The sequence below is a fragment of the Cherax quadricarinatus genome, chromosome 10 (genome assembly GCF_038502225.1).
Source record: "Cherax quadricarinatus isolate ZL_2023a chromosome 10, ASM3850222v1, whole genome shotgun sequence".
NCBI lineage: Eukaryota > Metazoa > Arthropoda > Malacostraca > Decapoda > Parastacidae > Cherax > Cherax quadricarinatus.
The window spans coordinates 47567488-47585837 of record NC_091301.1 but is presented as its reverse complement, the minus strand read 5'-3'; the positions used below and the strand labels follow the sequence as shown (position 1 = coordinate 47585837).

The following is an 18350-nucleotide window of genomic DNA, read 5'->3' as shown; positions in this document are numbered from 1 at the left end:
TTTATTAAACCAAATATATATGACCTCAAAGGGATGAAGAATAGACTAAAATATCTCTTAGGTGAATAAAAGAAATATTTTCAGTCGAATGGTTTTAAAAACAAAGGACCAACTTATTAATCAATAAATTCAGTTTAAGAGAGAAGTGATAAAAAAGAATAAAGAAAAGCAAGAGTATACGAAACTACGGTTGTGAGGGAATCAAAGAGCAACCCAAATGGTTTCTTTCAGGTATATTGACATAGGATTAGGTAAAGGATAGGCCCATTTAAATGAAAACAGTTGTACAAGTCATCAGTAACATGGTCCTCAGAGAACTTGATACACTGAAACCAAACAAATCACAAGGCCCAGATGAACTGTTTTCAAGGGTTCTAAAGGAATGTTAAAATAAACTTACCAAACCCTTTGCTGGTCTCTTCGGCACATTAACACAAAAGGGTATCATTCCGAAGTGGAAAATGACAATCGTGATACGCATTTTAAAAGCGGACGATACATCATTAGCTTTAAATTATAGACTTTAGTTGTGAGAAAGTTAATAAACTCATTAATTGTGGATGCAAATCGAAGCTACCTTTAAAATTATATTTTGATATACTTGTATGAATCTCAATGCAGCTTTACAAAGGAATATTCTTACCATACAAATTTACCAACTTCTTTTCTAAGATATTCAAACGAAGATAAAGAACACAATATTGTTAATAGGGACTTCGGTAATACGTTTAATATAGAGCCATAGAGGAGACTGATAAACAAAGTAGCAATACATAGTATAGAAGGAGTAATCTGCTGGAACAAGTCATAACTGACCTACAGACAACAGTGTACATAAATGGCGAGAGAATAGAATGGGGACTCGTTATAAGTGGTGTACCACATGGGCCTATAGTGGGGCCCTTATTCACTCTACATAAACCACAATTCTCCATAAAAATATCCGCTCACTAAAATAAATAAGTAAATAGAGTCTCTGGACCTGATAAACATTTAATCTAACATGATCAGTGTAAGCTAAAAAGAACCGAAGATGCTACTTATTTGCATTAAAAAAAAAAATTCCATCTTTGAAAATGGCAGATTTCAAATTAAACCCCAAGAGCTAGAATGTCTAGCCAAGTATTGTGAATTAGTCATATAACCGACAAACAAAAAGTTCTTTATAATTTTTGCGAGGCTATAGTGATGAATCTGGGCTACTGATACTTAATATTAACATTAATAACTCTGCTTTTGCCATAACTATAATTCTTCATCAAAACTATCCATAAAATGTTTCACTATAACTGTCTAACTCTTCCCTCGACATACGGCAAATCAATAATATGGAACAAAAATCAGAAAACTAAGGTTTTTATTGTATTTTTTTCTGCTATAGTTAAACTTGTTTATATTCATAAAAAAGGATTTTTTTTTTTCACTAACCTTCAATTTCTTTGATGGTGAGAGAAAGTGTTTTTTTGTCTTGGAACTTGAAGACTAGAGGTTGTCCCACTGTAAAACCATGTTTGGCAAATTGTTCCATAAAGGTCATAGCCATCTGGTCGGTGTTGTAAGGTTCATTGGTAGTGCTCTTCTTCTGCAGGAAATCTGCCTCCAGGATCATGGAGCCGATGAGCTGCCTGTGTGGGTCGTGCACGTACGGCTCCACGCGGATCTAATTAAATTAAAACATAAGAAAAGGAATCACTGCAGTTGTCCTAGGTTAGGTGAAATTTGTCAAGAAACACGATAATTCGTTCCTGACACAGGTGTTAGTCATATGACGACCGCCACTGTATCTGTTGATCATTTAACAGTGGCCTTCCACTGGCTTACCGACCCACGTCTTAAAAATTGCAAGCAACATCATTCGATGTTCAGGTTTAGCCTACTGATCCAAATTAGACAGGCCCACTTCACCCAAACGCTCAAACTCGTGTAATGAAAATTTACCACATGCTAATGTAAACAATTCAAGGAGTGAGGTAAAATCGAGCCTGTGATCTGGCCATCTGGTTAATACAATAATTATTATGCGTGGGACTCTCGGCTCACCCTTTTAATTATTGCCACTCCTGTGTCTTTCTAAATATATATATTTTTTTTTACCTTTGAACGAATAAAAACTTCAGAATCCATCAGACTCTTTCATCCATATTTAAATATAATGATTATAATATTTATATGAAAAAAATACAGAATACAATTTAATTTGTTTACAGGTTGCATTTTTTGAGGCGAACTCTGTAATAAGGAAAAATTGTGAATTTTAATAGCACTGCGAACAGGTTTATGAAGTTATCTTTCACACAACTTGATCTATAACATTAACCTTTATATATGTCAGTACAGATTATCAATGAGGAGATTAATTACCTCCTGGTCCAGAGACAACATTGCTTGTTTGCGATGAATGGCATTGAAGCCGATGTGACCTGGCTTGACCCCACGGTCATGTCTGATGGTGTAGATGAAGTGCTTGGCCTGGTCATTGGTCACTTGGATGTACCTGGGGAAGTGTGAGGGGTAACAAGGTTGTTAACGAACTGCTCATCAAGAGTCTGTCAGTCGTTACCAAAACAACTGTCAAAGAAATCAGTAAATGTATGTTAGAATAATTAACAAGAAATAATGATGATTAAAATTTTTTTGAATGATAACACTGAAAGGATGATTATATTCATGATAGATACCCATTACATTCATGGGCACCCATTACATTTATGGACACCCATTATATTCAAGATAGATACCCATCATATTCATGATGGACACCCATTATATTCATGATGGACACCCATTATATTCATGATAGACACCCATTATATTCATGATGAACACCCATTATATTCATGATGGACACCCATTATATTCATGATAGACACCCATTATATTCATGATGAACACCCATTATATTCATGATGGACACCCATTATATTCATGATAGACACCCATTATATTCATGATGGACACCCATTATATTCAAGATAGATACCCATCATATTCATGATGGACACCCATTATATTCATAATGGACACCCATTACATTCATGATGGACACCCATTATATTCATGATGGACACCCATTATATTCATAATGGACACCCATTACATTCATGATGGACACCCATTGTCAGCATAGTTGCTGATCCCATGTATGTGTATGTTATCTGAGTATCATAGTACCATCCATATGTTTTACATGCACGACCCCTTGCTAGGCTCAGTGACTAGCATGTGTGATGTCACGTGATGCCGCATGAGTGCGTGGGATGTACTGACTCGGCCTCAGTTCCCCGTAGACCTACCAGGCGACAGGACAGGCAGTTTGGGCTCCCCTATCACAGTCTGCAATATAAGCGTTAGCACCCAACAACTTGTGTTTAACTCTAACCATCACATCTCCACGAACTCTCCCAACAAACGGTGCCAGCAGTGTGGGCGTAAAATTGTTATTCATGTGGATGTCTGGAGATAAATTCTCTCAGCCGACGAGGACGTTGTGTGTGATGCATGGCGGCCTAGCTAAACAACCTGCTCCACCGACCCAGCACTTGCCAGCCTATCTGCACTACTTCCTGGTCAGTCTGTGTGTATTAGTTTTTATTTGCTTATTTGCATTACTTCCGAGGGGTTGATCCAGGTTTGCAAATAAAGCCAAGCCACCAAGCCAGTCTGTGGGGGGGGAGTCCAGCCATACACCATCCAGCCTGTCTTAAGTACCAGCCTTGCCTGCTAAGCCAGCTTTCCACCCCTGCTGTGCTCATTGTTACAAGTTCTCAAGCCAGTCTGTGTGAAAGGTTAAGCCAAGCAAGCCAGCAACTAATCCAGCAAGCCACATGAGTTCCAGCCTTCACCGTCGCTTTGTGCTTCCAGTTCTAAGCTATTCTGAGTGCTTTACCATCCCTGTGGTGTTGTGGTATTTTGTAGGTTTTTAAGCCAGCCCGGCTTAGAATATTTTCGTGCTTAGTGTGGGTGTCACGTGGCTTACGCCGCTCATCCCATAGGCCCAGTCACCACGCAGTGTCTCGCTGCACTGCCTCACCCGCCCACATCCCATTACCACTGCTGTTTTTTTTTTCATCCTTATATTCGTGTTCTAGCACCATATTTTACGGACCACACAGGGGGTCAAGACGTAAGATTGTTCCTTCGTCCCTGAGTGTCAACAAAAAATCCTCCTGTGTGAGTTTATCGTCGATTTAAGCGCTAATCCTTCAAGAAACCGCAGAGTGGAGCCGCCGCCAGCTACAACTACCCTTCTCCACCACCATCACCCTCTATTCTTCACCAGCGTCGCTACGGTGATAATAAATAATATTTTTTATAGAGACATTTGCGAGTGTTGAGACAATTTTTCAGTGGTTTCTTAGTGACATTTCTTTCCAGTGATTTCTTAGTGACATTCAGTGACTCTTGATCAGACTGTGTTCATTATATCCTGTTTGCAATATTTTTTTTTCTCTTCAGTGTTTAAGTTTTCATGCTTTATTTTTATGTCTATTGTGTTGTATTCATTTTTTTTATATATGTGAAGTAAGTACTTTTCCATTTTTCCCTGTTGTGTGCACAATATAAGCAGTGTAAACTTGTGTTTAAACTTCATAAATTATCTTGTGTTCACAGTATTGTGTTTCTTGCCTAGTAATTTATGCAGTGTTGTCTCAGTTATTTTTTTTTCTCCCAGCATTTGTGCCCTGGCTGATTATTTTTTATTCATTCATTTGCCATTTTTTTCTGTGTGTTGAACATTCTTGTGTTAATTCTTTTTATTTAGCCAGTGTCTAATTTGTCTTATCCCCACAGACAATAGTGCCATTATTTTGTTTGAAGCAAGAAAATTATTTTCCAATTTTTGTCACCTCAAGCCTCATTGTAAGAAAATTCTCATAGTATTGTGCATATATTGATGTGTTGTGTTCCTGCCTTGTTGTGAGTGTTAACCTTTCTCTGTTTTGTGTTTTATTCCTTTATTATTTTTCATATTTCATTGAACATTTGTTGGGAGGGTTCGTGGAGATGTGATGGCTGGAGTTAAACACAAGTCGTTGGATGTTTACGCTTATATTGCAGACTGTGATACTCAGATAACATATACACTGGATCAGCAACTATGCTGACACCATTATATTCATGATGGACACCCATTATATTCATGGTGGACACCCATTATATTCATGATGGACACCCATTATATTCATGATGGACACCCATTATATTCATGATGGACACCCATTATATTCATGATGGACACCCATTATATTCATGGTGGACACCCATTATATTCATGATGGACACCCATTACATTCATGATGGATACCCATTATATTCATGATGGACACCCATTATATTCATGATGGACACCCATTATATTCATGATGGACACCCATTATATTCATGATGGACACCCATTATATTCATGGTGGACACCCATTATATTCATGATGGACACCCATTACATTCATGATGGATACCCATTATATTCATGATGGACACCCATTATATTCATGATGGACACCCATTATATTCATGATTGACACCCATTATATTCATGATGGACACCCATTATATTCATGATTGACACCCATTATATTCATGATGGACACCCATTATGTTCATGGTGGACACCCATTATATTCATGATGGACACCCATTATATTCATGATGGACACCCATTATATTCATGATGGACACCCATTATATTCATGGTGGACACCCATTATATTCATGATGGACACCCATTATATTCATGATGGACACCCATTATATTCATGATGGACACCCATTATATTCATGGTGGACACCCATTATATTCATGATGGACACCCATTACATTCATGATGGATACCCATTATATTCATGATGGACACCCATTATATTCATGATTGACACCCATTATATTCATGATGGACACCCATTATATTCATGATGGACACCCATTATATTCATGATGGACACCCATTATATTCATGATGGACACCCATTATCATGATGGACACCCATTATATTCATGATGGACTCCCATTATATTCATGATGGACACCCATTATATTCATGATTGACACCCATTATATTCATGATGGACACCCATTATATTCATGATGGACACCCATTATATTCATGATGGACACCCATTATATTCATGATGGACACCCATTATATTCATGATGGACACCCATTATATTCATGATGGACACCCATTATATTCATGATGGACACCCATTATATTCATGATGGACACCCATTATATTCATGATGGACACCCATTATATTCATGATGGACACCCATTATATTCATGATGGACACCCATTATATTCATGATGGACACCCATTATATTCATGATGGACACCCATTATATTCATGATGGACACCCATTATATTCATGATGGACACCCATTATATTCATGATGGACACCCATTATATTCATGATGGACACCCATTATATTCATGATGGACACCCATTATATTCATGATGGACACCCATTATATTCATGATGGACACCCATTATATTCATGATGGACACCCATTATATTCATGATGGACACCCATTATATTCATGATGGACACCCATTATATTCATGATGGACACCCATTGATGGACACCCATTATATTCATGATGGACACCCATTATATTCATGATGGACACCCATTATATTCATGATGGACACCCATTATATTCATGATGGACACCCATTATATTCATGATGGACACCCATTATATTCATGATGGACACCCATTATATTCATGATGGACACCCATTATATTCATGATGGACACCCATTATATTCATGATGGACACCCATTATATTCATGATGGACACCCATTATATTCATGATGGACACCCATTATATTCATGATGGACACCCATTATATTCATGATGGACACCCATTATATTCATGATGGACACCCATTATATTCATGATGGACACCCATTATATTCATGATGGACACCCATTATATTCATGATGGACACCCATTATATTCATGATGGACACCCATTATATTCATGATGGACACCCATTATATTCATGATTGACACCCATTATATTCATGATGGACACCCATTATATTCATGATGGACACCCATTATATTCATGATGGACACCCATTATATTCATGATGGACACCCATTATATTCATGATTGACACCCATTATATTCATGATGGACACCCATTATATTCATGATGGACACCCATTATATTCATGATGGACACCCATTATATTCATGATGGACACCCATTATATTCATGATGGACACCCATTATATTCATGATGGACACCCATTATATTCATGATGGACACCCATTATATTCATGATGGACACCCATTATATTCATGATGGACACCCATTATATTCATGATGGACACCCATTATATTCATGATGGACACCCATTATATTCATGATGGACACCCATTATATTCATGATGGACACCCATTATATTCATGATGGACACCCATTATATTCATGATGGACACCCATTATATTCATGATGGACACCCATTATATTCATGATGGACACCCATTATATTCATGATGGACACCCATTATATTCATGATGGACACCCATTATATTCATGATGGACACCCATTATATTCATGATGGACACCCATTATATTCATGATGGACACCCATTATATTCATGATGGACACCCATTATATTCATGATGGACACCCATTATATTCATGATGGACACCCATTATATTCATGATGGACACCCATTATATTCATGATGGACACCCATTATATTCATGATGGACACCCATTATATTCATGATGGACACCCATTATATTCATGATGGACACCCATTATATTCATGATGGACACCCATTAGAGAAGTAGTCTATAATACAGTTTATAATAATGTTACAACTCCATCCTCCTGCTCTTGATCCTCCTCATGAACCTCCTCCTCTTGATCCTCCTCATGAACCTTCTCCTCTTGATCCTCCTCATGAACCTTCTCCTCTTGATCCTCCTCATGAACCTTCTCCTCTTGATCCTCCTCATGAACCTTCTCCTCTTGATCCTCCTCATGAACCTTCTCCTCTTGATCCTCCTCATGAACCTTCTCCTCTTGATCCTCCTCATGAATCTTCTCCTCTTGATCCTCCTCATGAACCTTCTCCTCTTGATCCTCCTCATGAACCTTCTCCTCTTGATCCTCCTCATGAACCTTCTCCTCTTGATCCTCCTCATGAACCTTCTCTTGATCCTCCTCATGAACCTTCTCCTCTTGATCCTCCTCATGAACCTTCTCCTCTTGATCCTCCTCATGAACCTTCTCCTCTTGATCCTCCTCATGAATCTTCTCCTCTTGATCCTCCTCATGAATCTTCTCCTCTTGATCCTCCTCATGAACCTTCTCCTCTTGATCCTCCTCATGAACCTTCTCCTCTTGATCCTCCTCATGAATCTTCTCCTCTTGATCCTCCTCATGAACCTTCTCCTCTTGATCCTCCTCATGAATCTTCTCCTCTTGATCCTCCTCATGAACCTTCTCCTCTTGATCCTCCTCATGAACCTTCTCCTCTTGATCCTCCTCATGAATCTTCTCCTCTTGATCCTCCTCATGAACCTTCTCCTCTTGATCCTCCTCATGAACCTTCTCCTCTTGATCCTCCTCATGAACCTTCTCCTCTTGATCCTCCTCATGAACCTTCTCCTCTTGATCCTCCTCATGAACCTTCTCCTCTTGATCCTCCTCATGAACCTTCTCCTCTTGATCCTCCTCATGAACCTTCTCCTCTTGATCCTCCTCATGAATCTTCTCCTCTTGATCCTCCTCATGAATCTTCTCCTCTTGATCCTCCTCATGAACCTTCTCCTCTTGATCCTCCTCATTAACCTTCTCCTCTTGATCCTCCTCATGAATCTTCTCCTCTTGATCCTCCTCATGAACCTTCTCCTCTTGATCCTCCTCATGAATCTTCTCCTCTTGATCCTCCTCATGAACCTTCTCCTCTTGATCCTCCTCATGAACCTTCTCCTCTTGATCCTCCTCATGAATCTTCTCCTCTTGATCCTCCTCATGAACCTTCTCCTCTTGATCCTCCTCATGAATCTTCTCCTCTTGATCCTCCTCATGAACCTTCTCCTCTTGCTCCTCCTCATGAACCTTCTCCTCTTGATCCTCCTCATGAACCTTCTCCTCTTGATCCTCCTCATGAACCTTCTCCTCTTGATCCTCCTCATGAACCTTCTCCTCTTGATCCTTCTCATGAACCTTCTCCTCTTGATCCTCCTCATGAACCTTCTCCTCTTGATCCTCCTCATGAACCTTCTCCTCTTGATCCTCCTCATGAACCTTCTCCTCTTGATCCTCCTCTTGATCATCCTCTTCATCCTCCTCCTGAAATTCCTCCTCTTGATGCCCTTCTTGATCCTCCTCCTGAACCTCCTCTTGATCCCACTCTTGATCCTCCTCCTTAACCTCCTCCAGGTGATCCCCCTCTTGAACCTACACCTGAACCTCCTCCTCTTGATCCTAATGAATCTCCTTTCCTGATCCTCCTCCTGAACAGCCCCCTCTTGATCCTCGTCTTGATCCTCGCCTTGATCCTCCTCCTGAACCTCCTCTCTTCATCTTCCTCCCGAATCTCCTTCTCTTGATCACTCTTCCTCATCCTCCTGGTGATCCACCTCCTCTCTTCCTGATCTTCATCCTCATGATGATCCACCTCCTCTTCCTGATCCTTATCCTCCTGCTGAGCCTCCTCCTCTTCCTGATCTTCATCCTCATGATGATCCACCTCCTCTTCCTGATCCTTATCCTCCTGCTGAGCCTCCTCCTCTTCCTGATGTTCATCCACTTGCTGATCCACCTCCTCTTCCTGATCCACCTACTCTTCCTGATCCTCATCCTCCTGTTGATCCACCTCCTCTTCCTGATCCTCATCCTCCTGTTGATCCTCCTCCTCTCTTCCTGTTCCTCATCCACCTGATGATCCTCCTCCTCTTCCTGATCCTCATCCTCCTGCTGATCCAACTCTTCTTCCTGATCCTCATCCTCCTGCTGATCCGCCTCTTCCTGATCCTCATCGTTCTGCTGATCCACCTCTTCTTCCTGATCCTCATCCACCTGCTGATCCACCTTCTCTTACTGATCCTCATCCACCGGCTGATTCTCCTCCTCTTCCTGATCCTCATCCTACTGTTGATCCTCCTCCTCTCTTCCTGATCCTCATCCTCCTGTTGATCCACCTCCTCTCTTCCTGATCCTCATCCACCTGCTGATCCTCCTCCTCTTCCTGATCCTCATCCTCCTGCTGATCCTCCTCTTCCTGATCCTCATCCTTCTGCTGATCCACCTCCTCTTCCTGATCCTCATCCTCCTGCTGATCCTCCTCTTCCTGATCCTCATCCACCTGCTGATCCACCTCCTCTTCCTGATCCTCATCCTCCTGCTGATCCATCTCCTCTTCCTGATCCTCTTCCTCCTGCTGATCCTCCTCCTCTTCCTGATCCTCATCCTTCTGCTGATCTACCTCCTCTTCCTGATCCTCATCCACCTGCTGATCCACCTCCTCTTCCTGATCCTCATCCACCTGCTGATCCACCTCCTCTTCCTGATCCTCATCTACCTGCTGATCCACCTCCTCTTCCTGATCCTCATCCTCCTGGTGATCCTCCTTCTCTTCCTCATCCCCATCCTCCTGTTGATCCACCTCCTCTCTTCCTGATCCTCATCCTCCTGCTGATCCACCTCCTCTTTTCGTGATCCTCATCCTCCTGTTGATCCTCCTCCTCTTCCTGATCCTCATCCTACTGCTGATCCACCTCCTCTTCCTGATCCTCATCCTTCTGTTGATCCACCTCCTCTTCGTGATCCTCATCCTCCTGCTGATCCTCCTCCTCTCTTCCTGATCCTCATCCACCTGCTGATCCACCTCCTCTCTTCGTGATCCTCATCCTCCTGTTGATCCACCTCCTCTCTTCCTGATCCTCATCCACCTGCTGATCCACCTCCTCTTCCTGATCCTCATCCTTCTGCTGATCTACCTCCTCTTCCTGATCCTCATCCACCTGCTGATCCACATCCTCTTCCTGATCCTCATCCACCTGCTGATCCACCTCCTCTTCGTGATCCTCATCCTCCTGCTGATCCACCTCCTCTCTTCCTGATCCTCATCCTCCTGGTGATCCTCCTTCTCTTCCTCATCCCCATCCTCCTGTTGATCCTCCTCCTCTTCCTGATCCTCATCCTTCTGCTGATCTACCTCCTCTTCCTGATCCTCATCCACCTGCTGATCCACCTCCTCTTCCTGATCCTCATCTACCTGCTGATCCACCTCCTCTTCCTGATCCTCATCCTCCTGGTGATCCTCCTTCTCTTCCTCATCCCCATCCTCCTGTTGATCCACCTCCTCTCTTCCTGATCCTCATCCTCCTGCTGATCCACCTCCTCTCTTCGTGATCCTCATCCTCCTGTTGATCCTCCTCCTCTTCCTGATCCTCATCCTACTGCTGATCCACCTCCTCTTCCTGATCCTCATCCTTCTGCTGATCCATCTCCTCTTCCTGATCCTCATCCTCCTGTTGATCCTCCTCCTCTCTTCCTGATCCTCATCCACCTGCTGATCCACCTCCTCTCTTCGTGATCCTCATCCTCCTGTTGATCCACCTCCTCTCTTCCTGATCCTCATCCACCTGCTGATCCACCTCCTCTTCGTGATCCTCATCCTCCTGCTGATCCTACTCCTCTTCGTGATCCTCATCCTCCTGCTGATCCTCCTCCTCTTCCTGATCCTCATCCACCAGCTGATCCACATCCTCTTCCTGATCCTCATCCACCTGCTGATCCACCTCCTCTTCGTGATCCTCATCCTCCTGCTGATCCACCTCCTCTCTTCCTGATCCTCATCCTCCTGTTGATCCACCTCCTCTCTTCCTGATCCTCATCCTCCTGCTGATCCACCTCCTCTCTTCGTGATCATCATCCTCCTGTTGATCCACCTCCTCTCTTCCTGATCCTCATCCACCTGTTGATCCACCTCCTCTTCCCGATCCTCATCCTCCTGGTGATCCTCCTTCTCTTCCTGATCCCCATCCTCCTGTTGATCCACCTCCTCTTCGTGATCCTCATCCTCCTGTTGATCCACCTCCTCTCTTCCTGATCCTCATCCTCCTGCTGATCCACCTCCTCTCTTCGTGATCCTCATCCTCCTGTTGATCCACCTCCTCTCTTCCTGATCCTCATCCTCCTGCTGATCCACCTCCTCTCTTCGTGATCCTCATCCTCCTGGTGATCCACCTCCTCTCTTCCTGATCCTCATCCACCTGCTGATCCTCCACCTCTTCCTGATCCTCATCCTCCTGCTGATCCTCCTCCTCTCTTCCTGACCCTCATCCACCTGCTGATCCACCTCCTCTTCCTAATCCTCATCCTCCTGTTGATCCACCTCCTCTCTTCCTGATCCTGATCCACCTGCTGATCCACCTTCCCCCCTGATCCTGATCCTCCTGCTGATCCTCCTCCTCTCTTCCTGATCCTGATCCACCTGCTGATCCACCTCCTCTTCCTGATCCTCATCCTCCTGCTGATCCTCCTCCTCTCTTCCTGATCCTCATTCACCTGCTGATCCACCTTCTCTTCCTAATCCTCATCCTCCTGTTGATCCACCTCCTCTTCCTGATCCCCATCCTCCTGTTGATCCACCTACTCTCTTCCTGATCCTGCTCCACCTGCTGATCCACCTTCCCCCCTGATCCTGATCCACCTGCTGATCCACCTTCCCCCCTGATCCTGATCCACCTGCTGGTCCACCTTCCCACCTGATCCTGATCCTCCATTAACCCTGCCACCTTCATGCACATTATCACTGGAAATTAATAACAAATATTGAGAAGCAACGTTAACACTTCCCCTCACCCCTTCCCCTCTCTCACCCCTTCCCCACTCTCACCCCTTCCCCTCTCTCACCCCTTCCCCTCTCTCACCCCTTCTCTCTCACCCCTTCCCCTCTCTCACTCCTTCCCCTCTCTCACCCCTTCCCCTCTCTCACCACTTCCCCTCTCTCACCACTTCCCCTCTCTCACTCCTTCCCCTCTCTCACCCCTTCCCCTCTGTTGCCCCTTCCCCTCTTTCACCACTTCCTCTCTTTCACCCCTTCCCCTCTGTCACCCCTTCCTCTCTCTCACCCCTTCCCCTCTCTCTCCCCTTCCCGTCTCTCTCCCCTTCCCGTCTCTCACCCCTTCCCCTCTCTCACCCCTTCCCCTCTCTCGCCCCTTCCCGTCTTTCGCACCTTCCGCTCTCTCACCCCTTCCTTTCTCTCACTTCTTCTCCTCACTCACCTCTTCCCGTCTGTCGCCCCTTCCCCTCTCTCACCCCTTCCCCTCTCTCGCCTCTTCCTCTCTCTCACTCCTTCCCCTCTCTCGCCCCTTCCCGTCTTTCGGCCCTTTCCCTCTCTCACCCCTCCCCCTCTCTTACCCTTCCCATCTCTTACCCTTCCCCTCTCTTACCCTTCCCCTTTCTTACCCTTCCCCTCTCTTACCCTTCCCCTCTCTTAACTTTCCCCTCTCTCACCCTTCCCCTCTCTTAGCCTTCCTCTTTCTCACCCTTCCTCTCTCTTACCCTTCCCCTCTCTCACCCTTCCCCTCTCTTACCCTTCCCCTCTCTTACCCTTCCTCCCTCTCACCCTTCCCCTCTCTTACCCTTCCCCTCTCTCACCCTTCCCCTCTCTTACCCTTCCCTTCTCTCACCCTTCCCCTCTCTTACCCTTTCCCCTGTCTCTTACAGCTACCCCTCTCTCACCTTTCCCCTCTCTTATTCTTCCCCTCTCTCACCCTTCCCCTCTCTCACCCTTCCCCTCTCTTAGCTTTTCTCTCTCTTACCCTTCCCCTCTCTCACCTTTCCTCTCTCTTACCTTTCCCCTCTCTTACCCTTCCCCTCTCTCACCCTTCCCCTCTCTCACCCTTCCCCTTTTACCTTTCCCCTCTCTTACCCTTTCCCCTCTCTTACCATTCCCCTCTTTTACCCTTTCCTCTCTCTTACCCTTCCCCTCTCTCACCCTTCCCCTCTCTCACCCTTCCCCTCTCTTACCCTTCCCCTCTCTCACCCTTCCTCTCCCTTACCCTTCCCCTCTCTTGCCACTTCTCTTTCCTCATATAAGTGACCTCTTAGCTGGCTAAGTGACCTCTTGCCTGGCTAAGTGACCTCTTCCCAGGTTTAGTGACTTGTTGCCTGGATAAGTGACCTCTTCTCTGGCTAAGTGACCCTTGCGTGGCTAAGTTACTTCTCCCCTTGTTAAGTGACCTCTTCCCTGGCTAATTGACCTCTTTTGTGGCTAAGTGACCTCTTCCCTGGCCAAGTGACCTTTTCCCTTGCTAAGTGACCTCTACCATGGCTAATTGACTTCTTCCCTGGCTATGTGACCTCTTCCCTGGCAATGTGACCTCTTCCCTTGCTACGCGACGTCTACCCTGGCCAAGTGACGTCTTCCCTGGCTATGTGACGTCTTCCCTGCCTAAGTGACCTCTTCCCTGCCTAAGTGACCTCTACCCTGGCTAAGTGACCTCCTTCCTGGCTAAGTGACCTCTTCCCTGGCTAAGTGACCTCTTCTATGGCTAAATGACCCCTTGCCTGGATAAGTAACCACTTCATTGGGTAAGTAACTTCCTGTCTGGGTAAGTGACCTCTTCCTTGGCTATGTGACCTCTTGCCTGACTAAGTGACCTTTTGCCTGGCTAAGTGACCTCTTGTCTGGCTAAAAGACTTGTTCCCTAGCTAAGTGACCTCGTCCCATGCTAAGTGACCTCAGCCCTTGCTAAGTGACCTCTTCCTTGGCTAAGTGACCTCTTGTCTCGCTAAGTGTCCTCTTCCTTGGCTAAGTGACCTCTTGCCTGGCTAAGTGACCTCTTTCCTGGCTAAGTGACTTCTACTCTGGTTAAGTGACCTCTTCCCATGATAAGTGACCTTTTGCCCCTTTAAGTGAACTCTTCCGTGGCTAAGTGACCTCTTCCCTCACTATTGCATCATGAACCTCTCGCGTTACAATATATTCGACGTTCATCAAACACCATTTGTCCATTACCTGGAGTATACATGGGGTATACCTGGAGTCACCGGGGGCATACCCAGCATATACCTGGAGTATACTTAGTGCATTCCTTACCTATACCTGCGGTATACCTGGCCTATATCTGGGGCATACCTGGCCAATACCTAGGGTATGCCTAGAGTATACTTGTATTATGCCTTGGGTATACCTGGGGTATACCTAGAGTATACCGGAGGTATACGGTGCGGTCATAGGTCACGTGTGGTCACGTGTACTAAGCTGTCTGGTAATTAGCGTGGAGTGTTACTGAGCACCATGACCTGCTGTAGTGTTTTGGAATCTCGGGTTCAAGTGTTGAAGAAGGAGGTTTTACTTCTTCTGGAGGAAAATAGGAAGCTGAAACTTCTCCTAGATGAGTCTGGGAGTGAGTGTGAGATGGTGGGAGCTGGTGAGGAAAAGGATACCAACACTGAGCTAAAGAGTTGTAGCCGCTTTCAGTGGCAATTGGTTCACTGTTCAGGAAGAAGGAAGATAAGGAAGGTTAATAGAGAAGATATGAAGGTAGGAAATCGATTCTCTGTTCTCCAGGACGAGTGTACTTCAGTGGTTAGTGAGGTTAAAAGTACCTCTGGGTAATATTATGTCAGATAATGAGAAGAAGTCCATTATAAGTCTTAGTGCTGGTGGAAATTCATTATGAAGGGCAGGAGACAGGAGCTACTGGATAAATGCAGGTCAGCCATAGAAGTAGTCAGGTTTAAGGGAGGGATCCCAATCATATGTAGCATCTTGCCTAGAAGGGGAGTGGGCAATGAATGGATGTCTAGGGCAATTGGTATAAATTGCTGGCTAGACAGGTACTGCAAGGAACTCGCAATCCCATTCATTGATAACTGGGACAAATTCTATGGCAAACATGATATGTATGTAAGGGATGGGGTTCATCTCTCTGGGGTTGGAGTGGTTGCATTAGCCAGTTCGATTGAGGGGGTCATTGATGACTTGTCTAGGACTTTAAACTGATATATTATAGAGGTATGGGTGTTTGTGGGAAGCAATCAGGCGTATATATACGCGTATCAAAAGAGGGGAAGGACAGTTAAGAAATCAATTGTTACAAAAAACGCGATTCTAAAAGCTTAGAGATCTCCAGTGAATACTAGAAAGGACTGCCCTTCTAGCATCCAGCCTGTTACTGGGTTTTCGCAACAAGTAGTCAGTATCCTTGTCCAATTATCCATTAGAATTCAGTATGATTCAATAGTGCTTCAGGATTACAACTGGTAGGCTACTAACTAGAGAAATTAAAATTTAATAAATTTATTAAGTATCGTCTAGAGGTATATCATCAAATTAAATTAAATTAATCACAATAATCAAAATAATATTAATCACTTCTCTCGTGTGCAATAGTATTGTGCTGTAGGCACATATCACATTTATAAGTCTCAAGTACCGTCTGGTACATTAACATTTAATAAGATATTACAAATATGTACAAGTTTGTGTGTATGTGTGTAAGTGCTCTAAGTAGTTCGTTATGTTTCACGACTCGACTAGACTTAAACAAGTGACTGACAAAGTCCACAAATAAACTAACTTCTTGACCAACTGGCAATCAGAACAGTCTGCTTGAACAATAAAAACGACTGATAAGCCGAACAGCAATATAACAAGCAACTGCAACACAGAATCAGGATCAAGGAGATAATATAACGACACTAAGTAGGGACCATCTGCAGATCCTCCACAAAAGTCACACAACTCCCATACTACTGAACCTAAGTTCAGCATAAGAAAATCCCGACTCTGACAGTACACAGAAACCAGTACAAATTAGGTCAGAAGCTACAGCTCAGGACCTGAGTTGCTCAGAGTGTCTAAGAGACACACAACCTCAGTACAACGTCGAAAATCACTAAATCTATACAAAGTTCTGTGAACAGAGTCTCCAGAACTAACAAGAATAATAATGAGACAGAGACGATCTTCCAACAAGAGCCAATAAGGGAGATTTAGGCACTTGTCAGGGATACGTCCAACCACCAAGAGAGTCTAGACCAGACTGAATACTTCAGGCAAGGTGTGATCACCCTCCCCCCTCGATCACGTGATAGCTCCGTGGACAGCTGCAGCTCGGCAACAGAAGCCGGCAGAATAACGAGCAAAGAGCGATAATTACAGTAGTTAGACAATCAAGACTTGAACTATGAGCACATAATATATGTGTTACATCCTACCTAACAACAGGTAACTAAGTCAAATAATAATGTAAAGAAATATATTTACGATTTAGCTATTATCGCAAATATAAGCAATATAAAATTATATGAAAAGGTAATATACATGTAATATATATATTAATCATTGCAACCCATTCAGGGGTTGCAACATCAATATATTCAATTAAAGAGAAAAATACAAAAATTAATAAGAAAAGTATAAAAAGAGAATTGAAGAATAACACAAAAGGGTTCTTTCAGGTATACAGAAGTAAGATTAGGGACAAGATTGGCCCACTTAAGAGTAACTCTGGTCATATCACTGACAGTGATAAGGAAATGTGTGAAATTTTCAATACCTACTTCCTCTCAGTTTTTTTTTTACTCTGGAAGATACTAGCAGAATTCTAGAAATGATAACTTATTTGGAACAGGACGATAATGAACTATGCACGATTAGGGTAATTAGTGACATGGTCCTCAGACAAATAGAGAAATTAAAACCTAACAAATCCTTAGGCCCTGATGAATTGTTTGCAAGGATGTTAAATGAATGTAAAGAGGAACTCAGCATACCTTTGGCTAATCTTTTCAATATATCACTACAAGCTGCCATAGTGCCAGACAAGTGGAAAATGGTAAATGTAATACCTATTTACAAGGTAGGTGACAGGTCCTTAGCTTCGAACTGTAGACCAATAAGCCTTACCTCCATAGTGGGAAAATTTATGGAATCATTAATTGCCGTAGCAATTCATAGCCATCTTGAAAGGAATAAACTGATTAATGAATCTCGACACAGTTTTACAAAGGGGCGTCTTACGAATGTCTTACGAATTTACTAACTTTCTTCACTAAGGTATTTGAGGAGGTAGATCATGGTATTGAATATGATACTGTGTATATGGACTTCAGTAAGGTTTTCGATAGAGTTCCACATCAGAGGCTATTGAGGAAACTTAAGGCACGCGGAATAGGAGAATTTTTTTCCTGGGTAGAGGCATAGTTGACAAACAGGCAGTAAAGAGTATGCGTAAATGGGGAGAAATCAGAATGGGGGCACGTCACAAGCGGTGTTCCACAGGTGTCGGTGTTGGGCCCCTTGTTGTTCAAAATCTACATAAACGACATA

The 18350-nt window shown here is 43.6% G+C and overlaps 1 protein-coding gene across 1 annotated transcript in view; it reads right to left on the bottom strand.

Moving 5' to 3' along the window:
• Positions 1-1423: 1423 nt before the first annotated feature.
• The window catches only part of LOC138852525 (vesicle-fusing ATPase 1-like), a 541754-nt gene continuing 524827 nt past the window's right edge, over positions 1424-18350 (bottom strand). The window contains exons 4-5 of the mRNA XM_070083830.1: positions 2362-2494; positions 1424-1660 (exon numbers count right to left, since the gene is read on the bottom strand). Coding sequence (XP_069939931.1) covers positions 1424-1660; positions 2362-2494 — 370 coding nt within the window. The remainder of the gene's footprint in view (positions 1661-2361; positions 2495-18350) is intronic.